Here is a 16,735-nt window from a genome sequence, read left to right as displayed (position 1 = left end):
ACGGTACCCCATCCGAAGCATCAGAAGTGATCAGTGGAGTGCCGCAGGGCTCGGTCCTGGGCCCAATTCTATTCAACTTATTCATAAGAGATATGACGTGGGGACTTAGAGGAAGGGTATCACTGTTCGCCGACAACGCCAAACTTTGCAACATAGTAGGCAGAAGCTTGTTACCTGATGATATGACACACGACCTACTGCTTCTGGAACAATGGTCGACTACTTGGCAGCTAGGCTTCAATGCTAAAAAATGCAAGATAATGCACCTGGGTAAGAGAAACCCGCGCAGAACTTATGTACTAAATGGTGAGACCTTGGTTAGGACCACGGCGGAACGCGATCTAGGAGTGATCATTAGTGAGGACATGAAGGTTGCCAATCAAGTGGAGAAGGCTACCTCCAGGGCAAGACAAATGATGGGATGTATCCGCAGAGGTTTTGTCAGCAGGAGACCTGAAGTTATGATGCCGTTGTACAGAGCCATGGTGAGGCCTCACTTGGAGTACTGTGTTCAGTTTTGGAGACCACACTACCGAAAGGACGTGCTGAGGATCGAGTCGGTGCAGCGAACGGTCACCAGGATGGTCTTGGGGCTCAGGGATCTCACGTATGAAGAAAGACTAAAGAAATTGCGGCTGTACTCACTTGAGGAAAGAAGAGAACGGGGAGATATGATTGAAACGTATAAGTACATCACGGGACGCATCGAGACAGAAGAGGATATCTTCTGGCTCATGGGACCCTCGACCACCAGAGGGCATCCACTGAAAGTCAGGGGAGGGAAGTTTCATGGCGACTCCAGGAAGTACTTCTTCACCGAAAGAGTGGTGGATCATTGGAACAGACTCCCACTCCAGGTGATAGAGGCCAGCAGCGTGACGGATTTTAAGAGAAAATGGGATACTCATGTGGGATCGTTAAGGGAGTAAACTCAGGGGGGAGGGATACTTGGAATGGGCAGACTTGGTGGGCTATAGCCCTTTTCTGCCGCTTTTTTCTATGTTTCTATGTTTCTATTGTGAAACTTGAATTTTCCTAGGAGAATCTTCTTGCAGATCCTATAGTCTCATCCTGCCATTCCCTGACCTTCTGCACTTTATTCTGAGGGGATCTTGACTTTTTTCAATGACTCTTCAGGCTTTCTCATGAGGGAGAAGACGCTATAATATCAGGTCAGGGAGCTGTGAAGATTTTTCAGGATGCTTGCATTTTTGCATCCTCCTCAGGTTTCCAGTTCATTCTTGGAGTCTCTATGTTTTGTGTTTCCCTTTTCAGTGTTACTGGTCCTCAGGACAGTTCTTGTAGTTCTTCGGGAACTAAGGGACGTTGTTCCACTTACTGCATGGTGCCCGAGACGGGGGCATTGGGCAGGCTGGATCCCATTCTTCTGAATTAGTTTCTCGGGGTTACACATTTCTGCAGACAACATGGTTTGCCTGCCTCCCTTGGAGCAGCGCTTTCGGTTTTGGCACATGGCAAAGCCTACCCAAGGCTTCACGAACGTTTTAGGTGATGTGGACGGTGGTACCGTTTTGGAGCTACCAGCCGATTCATCTAATTTCTTCTTGACTGCTTGCTTGATTCGGACGACTTCCGGTCGGGCCATTTGACTGACACGAAAAGGGTGGTATCTTTTCCTCAGTTCTTTACATGTGCATCTTCGAATTTGCACAGCGCTCTTTTCTCCTGTACTATTTATTGGTATATCGGGGTTTTTATTCATATAGGAGAGACATGTGTTTCTTTCCGGAGACTTGGGCGTGAGGTCTCGGTCTCAGATTGGTATTCTTCTTCGCTTACCATGACCAAGAGTATGGGATTCTGTACAGTTTCTGTGATCCATATTGCTGACTCCACTGGGAACTCCGGCTTGCTTTCCCCTTCTTACGCTACAGCAGTCGCTTTTGTTCCGGTGTTTCCCGGTATCTCAGGACTCCAATTATTTGGTATGCTCCTCCTGCATCGCTCTGTATGATTTGGTGGCTCAGCGCGATTTCTCTTTTCAAGGCATGCCTCGTTCTTTGCTGGACTAGCTCATGACCACCGACCATCCCGGGCTGTCGGGTTAGGGAGCTCGTTGGCTTCCATCCTCAGCTCCAGGAGTCTGGTCTTCAGAGGCGACTCAGAACTTGTTCATTCTTCTACTCTTGAGCAGGGTCAGGCTACCTTTCTGGAGCTTCAGATCATTCTTCCGGATTGCCGCTGAGGGTCCTTTTGGTCAGTATTATGATGGTATTCCTCTACAGCTTGGGCAGTAGGTGTTGTACTCAGTTGGCAGGTGAAGTTGGTCTGCTTCAATGGGTGGACTCTCATCTTCGTCTTCTGTTGGCAGATCCTTTTATGGATCAGGATAAGAGTTTGGATAGACTTTCTCTCCGCGGAATCTGAGCATGGCCCATTTCTTATATGTTACAGTGTACAGCGCTGTGTACGCTCTGGAAAGTGTGCATGTTAGTAATAGTGTAATCTTCTGCATCCTGGATATTGAGATTTGTGGCTCAGGCGTTCGAGCTCTTTTTATGGACGTGAGATCTCCTTGACCTAGACCTCATGGCCTCGTCTCTCAATTCTAAGCTTCCTAGCTTCTTCGGTGGGCCCAGGAAGTAGGAGTTAGAGGGGGTAGCTGCATGGCTCCTTTCTCGCCTCTGCCTTCTCTTTTTCGGTGTTTTCCGCTGGCTGATGATGGCTTGGATTTGCCATCTCGAGCTCGCTTTCCGAGCACAGTATTTGTAGAATCTCTGGATTGGCGGCGCCATCCTTACTATGCGGATTTGATGAGTCTTTCAACAGCCAGACTAAGAAGTTTCCTGGTATTTCCGGCTTTGCTTGCCTAGGGTCCGATCAACATGGATATTTGTACTACTTTAGTATTACGATCTAGTTTTTTGAAAAATCTTGGTTGACGTGTAAGGGTTATGCGAAGCAGGTTGTTTCTTCTCTTATCCAGGTGCTACAGACGTCTTCTGTGGCTTCTGCTTCCTTTTGGAGGTTTTTCCTTTCTTGGGTGCTTCTTAACGTTTGAAACACTCCAGAGTTCCTTTTTGGCACAAGTGTATTGCCGAGGGCTTAGCTTTCAATTCGCTTCAGCTTCTAGTGCCATTCTTGGCTTGTTACAAGGGCTAGGTATATTGCTCTTCGCTTACTTCTCAGCTTCATGTAGTTCAGTTCCTAAACAGAGTGCGGTATATTCATGCGCCTCTTAGAAAGCCCGGTCTTCACGTACTTCTTCTCAGTTTACCAAAGGCTTCATTTCATGTCTTTTGGGACTCTAAAGGGCTGTGCTGTTGAACATGGGGTTTCTTGTGGCCATGGCTTCAGCTCTGCAGTTTTCTATGTTGCAGGCCTTGTTTAACGGGGATTCCTATTTCTGATTTCCGAAATATGGGGTATCAGTTCGGATGGTACCACTATTTCTTTCTAGGGGGGTGTCATCCTTTCTTTTATGTCATGCTCGCTTTTCCTTCCTTCTTCCTGGGAGGAGAAATTGGGAGCAGTGCTTTTATTCATTGCATTTTTTGATATGTACGTAGCGTTCTCCGCGAGCTCGGTTTCTAACAACTTTTAGTTGTTTATATCTCCTTTTTGTATTCTTCAAGGGACGCCTCAAACGTATGGCGGCGTCCGAAGCCTCCATCGCTCAATGGGTCCAGGAGGACATTCTTTATGCTTGCTTGCTGGCAGGGAAGCGGTTGGCGAAAGAACTTTATGACCATTCTGCCGGAGCGATGGTTACTTCTTGGGCTTGGCCCAGAGGTTTTTTCCTTGGAGGAGATTTGTCTCGCGGCTAATTGGTTTTCCGAGAGTGCTTTCTCTCCGCATTTCTGCTTGGATGTGGGGGTGCATGCGGTAGGGGCGTTTTGTGCTTCGGTTGTTGCGGAGGTGGCGTTTGCTTCCCACCCAGATTGAGGATTGCTTTGCTACATCCCATTGGTCTCTTGATTCATCTGCTGCTGTTGCTAGGGAAGGAAAAATTATGTTCTTACCTGTTAATTTTCTTTCCCTTAGACACAGCAGATGAATCCAGAGCCCCACCCTTTCTGGATATTGTCTCTCGGTTTTTTCTTTTGCAACTTTCGCAGTTTGTTATTATGGCAGGTTGTTTTCTGTATTATTGCATTTTGAGATTTGTTATGGGAAAGAAGTTTTTTACATGCTATGCCTATTGATGGTTACGGATGCTTGGGCAAGGAGCTATACTAGATAAACAGGAGGAGTGCCAGCCAATAGGACCACCTGTTAATCAGTTTCTCTATCTCCGCCTGCTGGTAGATGTGAGCTATCCCATTGGTCTCTGGATTCATCTGCTGTGTCTAAGGGAAAGAAAATTAACAGGTAAGAACATAATTTTTCCATACCCCTAATGCAAACCAGGGTTTATTTTTTTGAACAATTAACGTAAGTTGTTAATGCGCCATCAAGAGGGAGATTTGTTGATAGGGGGTGATTTCAGTTTAACTGTTGATCCATCATTAGATAACTCTGCCCCTGATGTTCACTATGCAAATACGGGTCGGGTTACTTTGATGTGTTTTATCCAACACTGGGACCTATGGAGAAGTAAACATGGGATGCAGTGGGACAATGCTTAGTACTCCCCCAATATATCGCATTTCTCCTGCATCGACCTCTGGTTGGGAGATGTGGGGATTTTGCCCAAAGTGAAAGACATTATCTACCCACACACCTGGTCAGATCGTAGTCCTGTTTTGTTACGCTTTTTCAGATTGGCCCTAAGACAAAAGACTACCATTGGATACTCATTGTGAAAAACATTGGAAAAGGATACTAAAATAGACTTTAATGATACTGGGTATTTCAGCCTTTACACTCTGGGAGAAGCTCAAAGTAGTCATGAGAGACATCTCATTATAGGCACACACCTGGAAAACTAAATTAAACAGGAGCAACAATTATAGTGAATAACTAACATTTAGATTCTCAATGTTAAGACAGATCAGGCCACTGCCAAACAAAAAGAAACATTACATAAGGCTAAGTTGCAACTACAAGATCTTGAATTAGCACAGGGGTGTCAAAGTCCCTCCTCGAGGGGTGCAATTCAGTCGGGTTTTCATGATTGCCCCAATGAATATTCGTGAGATCTATTTGCATGCACTGTTTCATTGTATGCTAATAGATCTCATGCATATTCATTGGTGAAATCCTGAAAACCCAACTGGATTGCGCCCCTCGAGGAGGGACTTTGACACCCCTGAATTAGCAGATATCGCACTTCAGTTAAAATTTATTTTATTTTATTTATTCATTCAATTTTCTATACCGTTCTCCCAGGAGAGCTCAGAACAGTTTACATGAATTTATTCAGGTACTCAAGCATTTTTTCTCTGTCTGTCCCGGTGGGCTCACAATCTATCTAGTGTACCTGGGACAATGGGGGGGATTTAGTGACTTGCCCAGGGTCACAAGGTGCAGCGTGGATTTGAACCCACAACCCCAGGGTGCTGAGGCTGTAGCTTTTAACCACTGCGCTACAAACACATTCAAACATATGTTGAATTCGGTAATAAAGCAAACAGGCAGTTAGCCTAGAAACTTAAAACAGACTATATGAAATTGCATTTCTTTGATCTATTCCCAGAGTGGGTCTTCATTAATTGATAATTTGGAAATCATGAGGGATTCTTTTAACTGGAAAGACAGAGAGGAACTGAGAGGAGTGTGTTGTTTTAAAAGGGGGTGGGATGTGGGAGGTTTGGATGAAGGAAAGTTGGATGAGGAATGAATAAATGAATATCTTACAAATATGAAGCAGAAATCTGATTTGATATTCAACAGTTTATGTGAAAATTTTCTGTAAGAAAAACTCCCCCAAAACATTCTGGTTTCATCTTTACAAGTATATAAAAAAAATCTGATGACTTCATGACTTAACAGTAAAAGTACATTTTTGTGTATGGTTTTTGTTTTAGCAAAGAATGGCACAAGAGGTATTGACTCACTTAAAGGAGCATCCTGATGCATGGACACGTGTTGATACAATTTTGGAGTTCTCACAGAATATGAACACCAAAGTAAGCAGGTGCTTGTTTTGAACAAGTGTCATTTTAAAAAATTTGTTTCATTTAAAAAATTTTGAGGAAGGTATCTAGTACTTGAGCTTCAGATTGTCAAAATACCATTTTATTTTCAGTTTTTATTCAACTACTGCAAATTTTAGTCTATTGTAAGTAGGTGTAGCATTTAATTTTTCATTCTAACTAGGAGTATTTACTTTGTACGTAAGAAGTTTAAATTTTATAAAGTCATAGATTTGGATTGTTAACATTGAAGAGAGTTTAAAATCTGGTGAACAATATGTTCTAATTTATAATGAATTTGCATACTTGGTGATTTTTATGCTGGTGGGATAAATTGACCTCAGTAGATTAATGTACACTTCTCTATCTGATTGTGACAGCATTTTACTCTGTGTGTTTCAACACATACCTGTGACCAGTGCACTTCTTAGCCCTTCCCTGTACCCCTCATTCCAGCATTTAAAAGGTCCATAAATCTTATATCTAATTTAAGTCTTTTCTCTCTTTGTGAGCAATATCTCTTACCTTAATAAATTAATGTACCCTTCCTTAGCAACAGCAGCAGATGAATCCAGAGACCAATGGGATAGCACACATCCACCAGCAGGCGGAGATAGAGAAACTGATTAACAGGTGATCTATTGGCTGGCACTCCTGTATCTTCAGTATGCTCTATCTCCCAGCAGGTGATGGATGCTATTCAACTATCTCCTGAATTCTGGCTGTGACTGGAAAATTATTTTCTCCTGTAAAGATTTCTCTTCAGTGAGACTGCCATTCTATTTCTCCGGTTGAAGTTTCTCTTCAGTGAGATGGCAATATCAGTGAGATGGCAATTTTATTCTCCTGTTGAGGTATCTCTTCAGTGAGACAGGGATGTCCGGCTGAACGGTGCCGGCTTTAGGGGTTACATCTGGGCCCCCCCCCTCCAGGTCCCTGCCTCACCCTCCCTCCATTGCTAGAGGGTCTGACTGGGTCTCGATTGTTTTCTTCTTTCCCTTCTCTGTTTACAAAAAAAAAAAAAGGGGGAGATCACAGTTGCTACATTCTGCCCTGTTAGTGCTGCACAACCAGCTCTTACTGGCTTCAACTGGCCCTAACAACAAGCTTGTGAGTATGTATGTGTTTTTTTTTACTGTTGTTTGAACTTCAGGTTCTGTTTGGGAGTCTTAGTACTGTGGGTTCGGTCAACGTACGTTTAAGGAATGGATATTTTATTGAGGCTAAGTTTTTTATGACTAGAAATCCGTTGAGGGAGCCGGGACTTTCCCGTCCTTTGCGTGCATGTGCTTGGTTTCTTTGTTGGTTACAGCGCGGCAGTAGCGGAGCGATTTTATGCTCGCACTTGTTCTCCTCGTTGGGTTTCAGTGCAGCAGTAGTATTCCTGTTTATTTCGAGGCTCTCTTTTGTCTGTGTTTGTCGCCGCCATGTGCAGCTGATTGTGCAGGTGCCGGTTTATAGCAGCGCACATGAGATGGGACATGTTTTTCTGGCGCTGTGGGAAGCACCACACCGTACTTTTAGTTATTCCCTGAGTCTAATTTTCTTTCTATGCAGGCTGCGGCAGGGTAAATTTTTGCGGGTCTTGAATCCAACTATGTTTCTAGGAGCGTTGATGCAGCGGCCACGTGTCGGCGAGAATCAGGCGTAAGCTTGGGTCTCCGGCGATAGCGGGAGGGCTGCAACGTTCCAGTAGTTTATTTCCAGCTGACTTTGGTAAGGGTATGCTGCGGCTTCTCTCCTTTCCAGTTCAGACAAGTTGTACATGTTTCACCAGCTTTGGGACAAGCTTGGGCAGATTTATATTTCTATGTCTGTGTTCCTGCTGTATTCACTTGAAGAAAGCTGCTAGTTTAATCGGACTTTGGAGTTAGCACTCGAGGGGATTACCAGAGAGATTCTGATCTGTGCTAGGTCACCCAGTCTCGGTTTGTCTCCGGACTGGGTCGACATACGGCAAATCAAGGCACAGTGAGATCAGCAGTAAGATAATGCCCTGTATTTCACACGGGTATCTCATTGTCTCTCTTGGGGTCCCTGCAGATTGAGTTTTTGTCTGTTGGTAACTGTCCTTATTTGGGCCTCTGTACTGAGCTGCATGTGTCTAGTAGTGACACAGGATATATATGCCTAAAGGTAATATAAACAGTTTCCAAGTTTGGGCTGTCTCTATGGACATAATGACACTGCGCATCTTCCTGCGGCCAGGACTGTTTTTCTCTATTTCTGAGGGGGCCTGGACTTCAGATTTCCATGCTTATCACGCTGGTTTCTCCTGTCGCCATTTTCTCATGGCACATGCTAGACGGGCCCCCCGACCAAACAGGAAGGGCTGTACAGCTCCTTTTAACCAGGAGCCAGTTACCTATTCTATCAAACCCGCGGAGGATCACGCGCTATGTGGCTGTTAGCCTCATCCCTGAAGCTCTCATTAGCGATGTGAGCTTTGTCTGATACCTGTAAGGATGCTGTTGTTTTCCACGGGGCGGTAGATGCAGCATCTTGATTGAGTCTAGTACATATTCACTTTAAAGGACATACGTATTTCGCTCATGTTGCATGGAGTTAGTACTGTTTTCATGGTTCCAGTATATTCCTCTTTACATTGTGAAACTTGATTTTTCCTAGGAGAATCTTCTTGCAGATCCTACAGTTCTCATCCTGCCATTCCCTGACCTTCTGCACTTCATTCTGAGGGGATCTTGGCTTCTTCCAATGACTCTTCAGGCTTTCTCATGAGGGAGAAGACGCTATAATGTCAGGTCAGGGGGCTGTGAAGATTTTTCAGGATGCTTGCAACTTTGCATCCTCCTCAGGTTTCCAGTTCATTCTTGGAGTCTCTATGTTTTGTGTTTCCCTTTTCAGTGTTACTGGTCCTCAGGGCAGTTCTTGTAGTTCTTCGGGAACTAAGGGACATTGTTCCACTTACAGCATGGTGCCCAAGACGGGGGCATTGGGCTGGCTGGATCCCATTCTGCTGAATTAGTTTCTCAGGGTTACACATTTCTGCAGAAAAACTTGGAGAATATTTACATTTTCCCTATGGACTCCAAATTGGCACTAGGTTTGTTTGCCTCTCTTTGAGCAGCGCTTTCGGTTTTGGCACATGCCATTTCACCTACCCAAGGCTTCAAGAACATTTTAGAAAATGTGGGCAGTGGTACCGTTTTGGTGCTACCAGGTGATTCACCTAATTTCTTCTTGACTGACTGCTTGATTCGGACGTCTTCCATTTGACTGACACGAAAAGGGTGGTTTCTTTTCCTCAGTTCTTTGGACGTGTATCTTCGAATTTGCACAGCGCTCTTTTCTCCTGTACTATTTATAGGTATATCAGGGAGATGTTTTTATTCATATAGGAGAGAAATGTGTTTCTTTCCAGAGACTAGGGCGATGGATCACAGTCTCAGGTTTGCATTCTTTGGTCACCATGACCAAAGTAGTGGGATTCTGTACAGGTTATAGGATCCATGTTGCTGACTCCACTGGGAACTTCGGCTTGCTTTCCCATTATAATGCTACAGCAGTCGCTTTTGTTCTGGTGGTTCCCGGTATCTCAGGGCTCCAATTATTTGGTAGGCTCCTCATGCATCTGATTTGATGGCTCAGCGAGATTTCTCTTTTCAAAGGCATGCCTTGGTCTTTGCTGGACTAGCTCATGGCCACCAAACATCCCGGTCTGTCAGGTTGGGGGGCTCGGTGCCTTCCATCCTCAGGTCAAGGAGTCTGGTCTTAAGAGGCGACTCAGTACTTGTTCATTCTTCTACTCTTGAGCATGGTCAGGCTACTTTTCTGGAGCTTCAGATCATTCTTCCGGAATGCCGCTTAGGGTCCTTTCAGTCAGTATTATGATGGGGGTATTTCTCTACAGCTTGGGCAGTAGGTGATGTACTCAGTTGCCAGGTACAGTTGTTCTACTTCAATGGGTGGACCCTCATCTTCCTCTTCTGTTGGCAGATCATTTTAAGGGTCAGGAAAAGAATTTGGATAGACTTTCTCTCCTCGAAATCTGAGCATGGCCCATTTATTGTATGTTACAGTGTACAGCACTGTGTACGCTCTAGAAAGTGTAAACGTTAGTAATAGTGAAATCTTCTACATCCTGGATATTGGGAATTTTGGCTCAGGCGTTCCAGCTCTTTTTATGGACGTGAGATCTCCTGGAACTAGACCTCATGGCCTCGTCTCACAATTCAATGTTTCCTAGCTTCTTCGGTGGGCAGAGGGAGTGGGAGTTAGAGGGGGTTACAGCGTGGCTTCTTTCTCACCTCTGGTTTCTCTTTTTCAGTGTTATCCCCTGGATGATGATGGCTTGGATTTGCCATTTCAAGCTCGCTTTCCGGGCACAGTATTTGTAGAATCTCTGGCTTGGCTGCGCCATCCTTGCTATGCAGATCTGATGAATCTTTCGTCAGCCGGACTAAGAAGTTTCCTGGTATCTCTGGATTTGCTCACCTAGGGTCCGATCAACATGGATATTCGTACTACTTTGGTATTATGACCTAGCTTTTGAGAAGTCATGACTGACGTGTAAGGATTATGCGAAGCAGGTTGTTTCTTCTCTTATCCAGGCGCTACAGATGTCTTCACCTGTGGCTTCTGCTTCCTTTTGGAGGTTTTTCCTTTCTTGGATACTTCTCAACATTTGCACCCTTCCAGAGTTTCTTTTTGGCACAGGTGTATTGCCGAGGGCTTAGCGTTCAATTCCCTTCAGCTTCAAGTGCCATTCTTAGCTTGTTACAAGGGCTAGGTATATTGCTCTTCGATTACTTCTCAGCTTCATGTAGTTCAGTTCCTAAACGGAGTACGGTATATTTGTACCTGTCCGGAGTATAATTGATCCACTCCCATGCCTCATGTGACCTAAAACGCTAACTTTGCTTAAGCACTGCGGCAGAAGAAAACTACCTAGGAGTCTGAAATTTTTGCAGTTTCGTACAACACCTTGTTGCACGTTTCTGTGCCAAGTTTGAAATCTTTTGCGAACATGCTTCCATTTCTGCAGGTCAGCAAATTAGGCAAGAAAAATTCACGAACAAAAATTTTGGCAGAGTTTGGCTCCATACTGCTGCTGGTAGGTAAGTCAGCTGAGGGTACAACTTTACCAGCAGACGTGTACCATGAGGTACTTCCATGATTTGCAATATAAGCTTTTACAGTAAGTGAAGCTGAAGATATGACCATCCAAAAAATATGACTTTATGCATTTATGTTAAATAAATATAGGGATATATATATTTTTTCAATTGTGATAATAACTTAAATGACAATATTCATATCACAATTTAAAAGAATTAATTAATAATTTAAATAATGCTCAGATCCACAACTATAGTCAGTTAGTAGGCTGATCTGATGGAGCAGGTCGGATGGGTCCTTCTTTGGAGGCTGTTTCTAGATAATTCCTTCCTGAGGAAGCACAAGGCTAAACTCGAATAGAAGGGAAGATATTTGTAATTTTTGGCTTCCAGAAGTTATTATTTATTAGCACATGCACAAGCACTTTATGACACCAGCTGCTTATTAAATGACCATCAGAGAAGCAATAACCACCACAAAGATAAGTTTATTTTATAGTAAATGGATGTTGGATTGTTATATGGTGGTACAGACATTAATAATGCCATGATGGTCTGATGGCAACTGGTGTTGTGTGTCTTTACAGTAGAACACTAAGGTTGTGGGTCTGAGCACTATTTAAATTATTAATTAATTCTTTTAAATTGTGATATGAATATTGTCATTTATGCAAATTTTCACTGTTTTTCAGATTCAAATATCTCTAATGTGTAGGTTTTTTTTTGTTCATTTTTTTTATATCATTTGAAAGAGCATGTTTTTTGTTACAGAAGCTATCCTGTTTCATCTTGCACCCGCCCTTTCTTTGGTGAGAATTAAAGCTTCAGGATTAAGCTTTAAAGATATGCAGTAGTTGTATACGCGCACAAATGTTTAATATTGAAAAGAGGCACAACTATGTTTTATGCAAATGAACAAGGTACATGAAGTTTCACAGTTAAGTTCAGATTGTTACTGTTTTATAATTCCCTTCCCTGTATCCATGCATTTTCATATACTCACTGCCACTGGTCATGAAGTTCATGACAAGCGTATACATTGAGACTACATATTTATCAGTGTTAATACTTAGTGCGTTTTTAGCTAACCACGCACTAAATGAAAAATACTATCCCAAGCTCTATGGAGGCGTTAGTGTTTAGCGCGTGTGGTATTGTAGTGCATGCTAAGCATGTGCTAAAACCGCTAGCGCACCTTAGTAAAAGGATCCCTGATTTAAAAGTTGAATTTATGCAATTTCCTGATCTTTGTCAGTATGTATGTGCACTTTAAATAAGTGTGGTTTTTGTATTTTTCTTTTTTGTCTTTAATAAAGCTTAGAAATTTATATAGTATTATTTGACTATTGGGAATGTCTTTCAGACAATGGATCAATAACTGATAAATATGTGGCTGGTAAATATGTGGTTTTGGTCAATAATACACTTGTCATGATCTTCGTGACTAGTGGCAGTGGGTATAAGAAAATGCATGGATAAAGGGAAGGGGATCATAAAACAGTAACAATCTGAACTTAACTGTGAAACTTCATGTACCTTGTTCATTTGCATACAACATAGTTTGTGTTAAATATGCCTCTTTTCAATATTAAACATTCGTGCGCATATACAACTAATGCTTATCTTTGAAGCTTTCATTCTCACCAAAGATAGATCGGGTCCAAGATGAAACAGGATAGCTTCTATAGCAAAAAACATGCTCTTTCAAATGATATAAAAAAACAAAATAAAAAATAACCTATACATTAGAGATATTTGAATCTGAGAAACAGTGAAAATTTGCATAAATGCATAAAGCCATATTTTTTGAATGGTCATATCTTGAGCTTCACTTCACTGTATAAAGGCACGTATTACAAATCTTGGAAGTAACTCATGGTACATGTCTATTGGTAAAGTTGTACCCTCAGTTGACTTACCTACCAGCCAAAATTTTTGTTCGTGAATTTTTTTTGCCTACTTTGCTGACCTGTAGAAATGGAAGCATATTTGCATTTCAAACTTGGCACAGAAACTTGCCCCAATGTGTTGTATGAAACTGCAAAATTTCAGACTCCTAGGTAGTTTCCTTCTGCCGCAGTGCTTAAGCAAAGTTGGCGTTTTAGGTCAACACAAGACAAGGCCTTGGAGTGGATCGATTGCTTTTGTTCAACCACCCCTAGCTCCTGACCAAATTGAGATAGATCCAAACAATTTTGCAGTTTCCTTTGAGACTCTAGACCAGTGTTCTTCAACCTATGGACTGGTGGGAGAAAAAAATTATTTTGTGGACCGGCAAACTACTAGGACTGAAAATTTTTATTTTTATTTTTTTTAATATAATATTTCTTTATTGAGCAAAAACAACCATATACAAAACAAGAAGAAGCAAAAACACATCCGCACTCCCTAGCAGCCTCCGTATCAAGTTAACAGTCAACACAAAACAGTAATACAGGAGAGAGCAGATGGTAAGAGACCAGAAATTGCCCAATACAGGATTTTACAATAACCTCCAGCAAACCCCCAACCCTCCCAACTTCACCCCCCAGACCCAGACCCTTGTGGTTAGAGGAACAATCAAATAGATAAAGAAATCGTGAGAAATGAAATTGATAAAAGAAAAAAAGCGAAATCAGGCAGTACACCAAGGAAAGCAGCACCGCGCCCCCTACAAGAACCACCACAGCCCAAAAGATTAGCAATTCAGCAGCACACTTTGCTCCCGGTGCGGAAGGGACAACCAATACCCCTCCCACATATCCTGAAATTTGGCCCACCGGCTCTCATCATGTGTCCCCACTGCCCTGCGCTCCAGGAGCGCTATGTCATACAGTGATAAATGCCACTGAGAGAAGGAGGGAGCATGCGAGGCCCACCAGGAAACCAGAATGTCCCTCTTAGCCAAAAGGAGAGCATTGGATACCAACATCTGCTACCCAACAGAGCAGTGGAAAAGAGCTGCTCCATCATAAAAAAGGACTATAGAAGGGGTGTATGCAGGCAGCGAAGGAGAAAAGGAGGACAAGAAGGTCCACACTTGCAGCCAAAAAGCCCTTATCTGAGGGCAAGCCCAGAACATGTGACCTAGTGTAGCAGGGCACTTGGGGCAACAAGCATGAACAGCAAAGCCGGCTCGATATGCCCTCTGCGGGGAAATATACGCTCTATGAAATAATTTATATTCCTGCTCCCTGTGGAGCATATTGGAGGAGATAGCACGCAAGAAAACAAAGCATGCAACAAGAACAGACCAGAGACAGGTGACAAGAAGTCCCTGTCCACTGAAAAAGTCAGAAAGGATGAACTCTCCAAACACCAATCCTGAATCTGTCGCAAACAACACGCCAAATTATAAGCTCGGAGATCTAGGAGACCGAAACCCTCCTGCACCTCCGGTAACATCAGGACGCGAAGGGGCAAACGGGGCCTCCGTCCCCGCCACAAAAAGATCCGCAGGGCACGGTACAGCTCCTCCAAATCCGTTTGGCGCAACCAGAGCGGTAAAGTCTGGAGCAGATAGAGCCACCGGGGAACAATCATCATATTGTATAAAAAGATGCGACCCGCAAGAGAAACCGGCAGAGCACCCCATAAACATAAGCTCTCGACAGATCTCCGAAGCAAGGGCCTGACATTGAGCTCATAAAGGCGCGCCAAGGAGGAAGGGATTAGAACACCCAGATATTTCACCTGTAGAGAAGCCTCCTTCAGAGGGAAGTCAGACTACAGATGGGATACGCGTAAATGAAGAGGGAGCGCTTCCGACTTAGACACATTAAGTTTAAGACCCGAAAGTTCCCCAAACTTCCGAAACAACTCCAGCAGTAAAGAAAGGCGCGAGACCGGCTCCGTCAAAAGAACCATAATATCATCCGCAAAGGCCAAGTAGCGCAAAGAGGATTCTCTCACCTCCACCCCCGCGAGCAAGGGATGGGTGCGAATACAAAGTAATAGGGGTTCCAAAAATAAAATATAAAGCAAGGGGGACAAGGGGCAACCCTGCCAATTCCCCCTTCGTAATGAAAAAACCGGAGAAGCGATCCCGTTGACCAGCACAGCAGCCTTGGGATTTGAATATAGTGCACGTAGAGCTCTCATATAGAATCCATCCACCCCGTATCGGATTAACAACGGGAAGAGGAAGGCCCACTCAACCCGATCAAAGGCTTTTTTGGAATCAAAACTAATAGCCAAAGTAGGCTGCCGTCTAGAATCACAATGAGCTAAAGCTTCCGAACATTATGACCCGCCTGACGGCCCTTCACAAAACCTACTTGGTCAACTCCCACCAGAGAAGGAACAAGTGTGGCGAGCCGGTTAGCCAATATCCGAGCTAGAATTTTAAGATCAACATTGATAAGTGAGAAGGGCTGATAAGACTCCACCAAAAGAGGGTCCTTACCCGGTTTAGGCAATACAGTTATCAACGCCTGATTTGAACCAGGAGGAAAGAAACCGCCATTTACGGACTGTTCAAAATACCATCTCAACGGGTCAGCCACATAACCTTGCAGAAGACGATAGAATTCCCCACCAAATCCATCCGGACCCAGGGATTTATAGAGAGGTAAGGTTTTAATAACCCCCAAGACCTCCTCCCTGGTAATAGGGGAGGCCAAACTCACACTGTCAGAATCCGAGAGCCGGGGTAAGGGCAGCGAGTCTAGATATGCCTGAATCAGAAATTCCCGGTCCACCACCTCCGCCGTGTAAAGGGAACTATAAAAGGTGACAAAAAGCTTTTCAAGTTGAGACTGAGCTGTAACCAGCTGCCCCCCAGAGTCCTTAAGAGAGGTGATGGAGGAGGAACCCCTCCGCGCCCTGGTCAGCTGGGCCAACATTCTGCCCAGTCGATTACCAAACCTATGTAGCCGATATTTATAATAAAAGAGCGACTTGTGGGCTCTTTCATGTAAGAGAGCATGGAGCGCTGACTGAGCCACCTGAAACTCACGTTTATGGGACAGAGTTGGGGAATGTAATACCAAGAGCCTGCTATCTCGCACTTTGCGTTCAAAAGCCAGAATCTTGGCCGCCATCATTTTCTTCCGGCGGGCACAGTAAGCTATCACAGCCCCCCGAATCACCACCTTAGCAGCCTCCCAAACAAGAGCTCCATCCCCTGCATGCACCACATTGAACTCAACATAATCCCGCCACTGTGTCTCTAAGTAACGTTTGAAATCAGGGTCAGAGTAGAGCGCTACCTGAAAACGCCAGCGCCCACCCCCATCAGAGGGTCTATCTGCAAGATTGACATCCATCCATACCATAGTATGATCAGAGATAACCATCGTCCCTATTTCAGCCTGATTGACAGCATAGAAGGAGGAACTAGAGAGAAAGACATAGTCAATTTTGGAAGAGGAACCATGTACTTTGGAAGTATCCCTCTCTCCAGGATGGAGTGTTCTCCAGACATCTACCACGTCCAAGGCCTTCATCCAAGCATTCAGCCCATTATCCGATCTCCCAGATGACCAAAGGGTCCCCCTGGTGGAGTCCAGAAGAGGATCCAGGATAGAATTAAAGTCCCCCAGGAATATTTTGTGGGTCCCAGGTATCGGGGTCAACGATAGAATCACCTCCAAGAGCTTTTTATAAAAGGACCTTTGAGCGGTATTAGGAGCATATACT

General features: G+C 44.0%; 1 protein-coding gene across 5 annotated transcripts in view; it reads left to right on the top strand.

The window, feature by feature from the left end:
• XPO1 (exportin 1) overlaps positions 1 to 16,735 on the top strand; it is a 555,220-nt gene that overhangs the window by 20,562 nt on the left and 517,923 nt on the right. For all 5 annotated transcript variants that reach the window (XM_033936440.1, XM_033936441.1, XM_033936437.1 and 2 more), the window contains exon 3: positions 5,931 to 6,032. In XM_033936440.1, coding sequence (XP_033792331.1) covers positions 5,931 to 6,032 — 102 coding nt within the window. The remainder of the gene's footprint in view (positions 1 to 5,930; positions 6,033 to 16,735) is intronic.

This window comes from Geotrypetes seraphini, chromosome 3, assembly GCF_902459505.1.
Source record: "Geotrypetes seraphini chromosome 3, aGeoSer1.1, whole genome shotgun sequence".
Classification (NCBI taxonomy): domain Eukaryota; kingdom Metazoa; phylum Chordata; class Amphibia; order Gymnophiona; family Dermophiidae; genus Geotrypetes; species Geotrypetes seraphini.
This window is presented reverse-complemented; position numbering and strand designations above follow the sequence as displayed.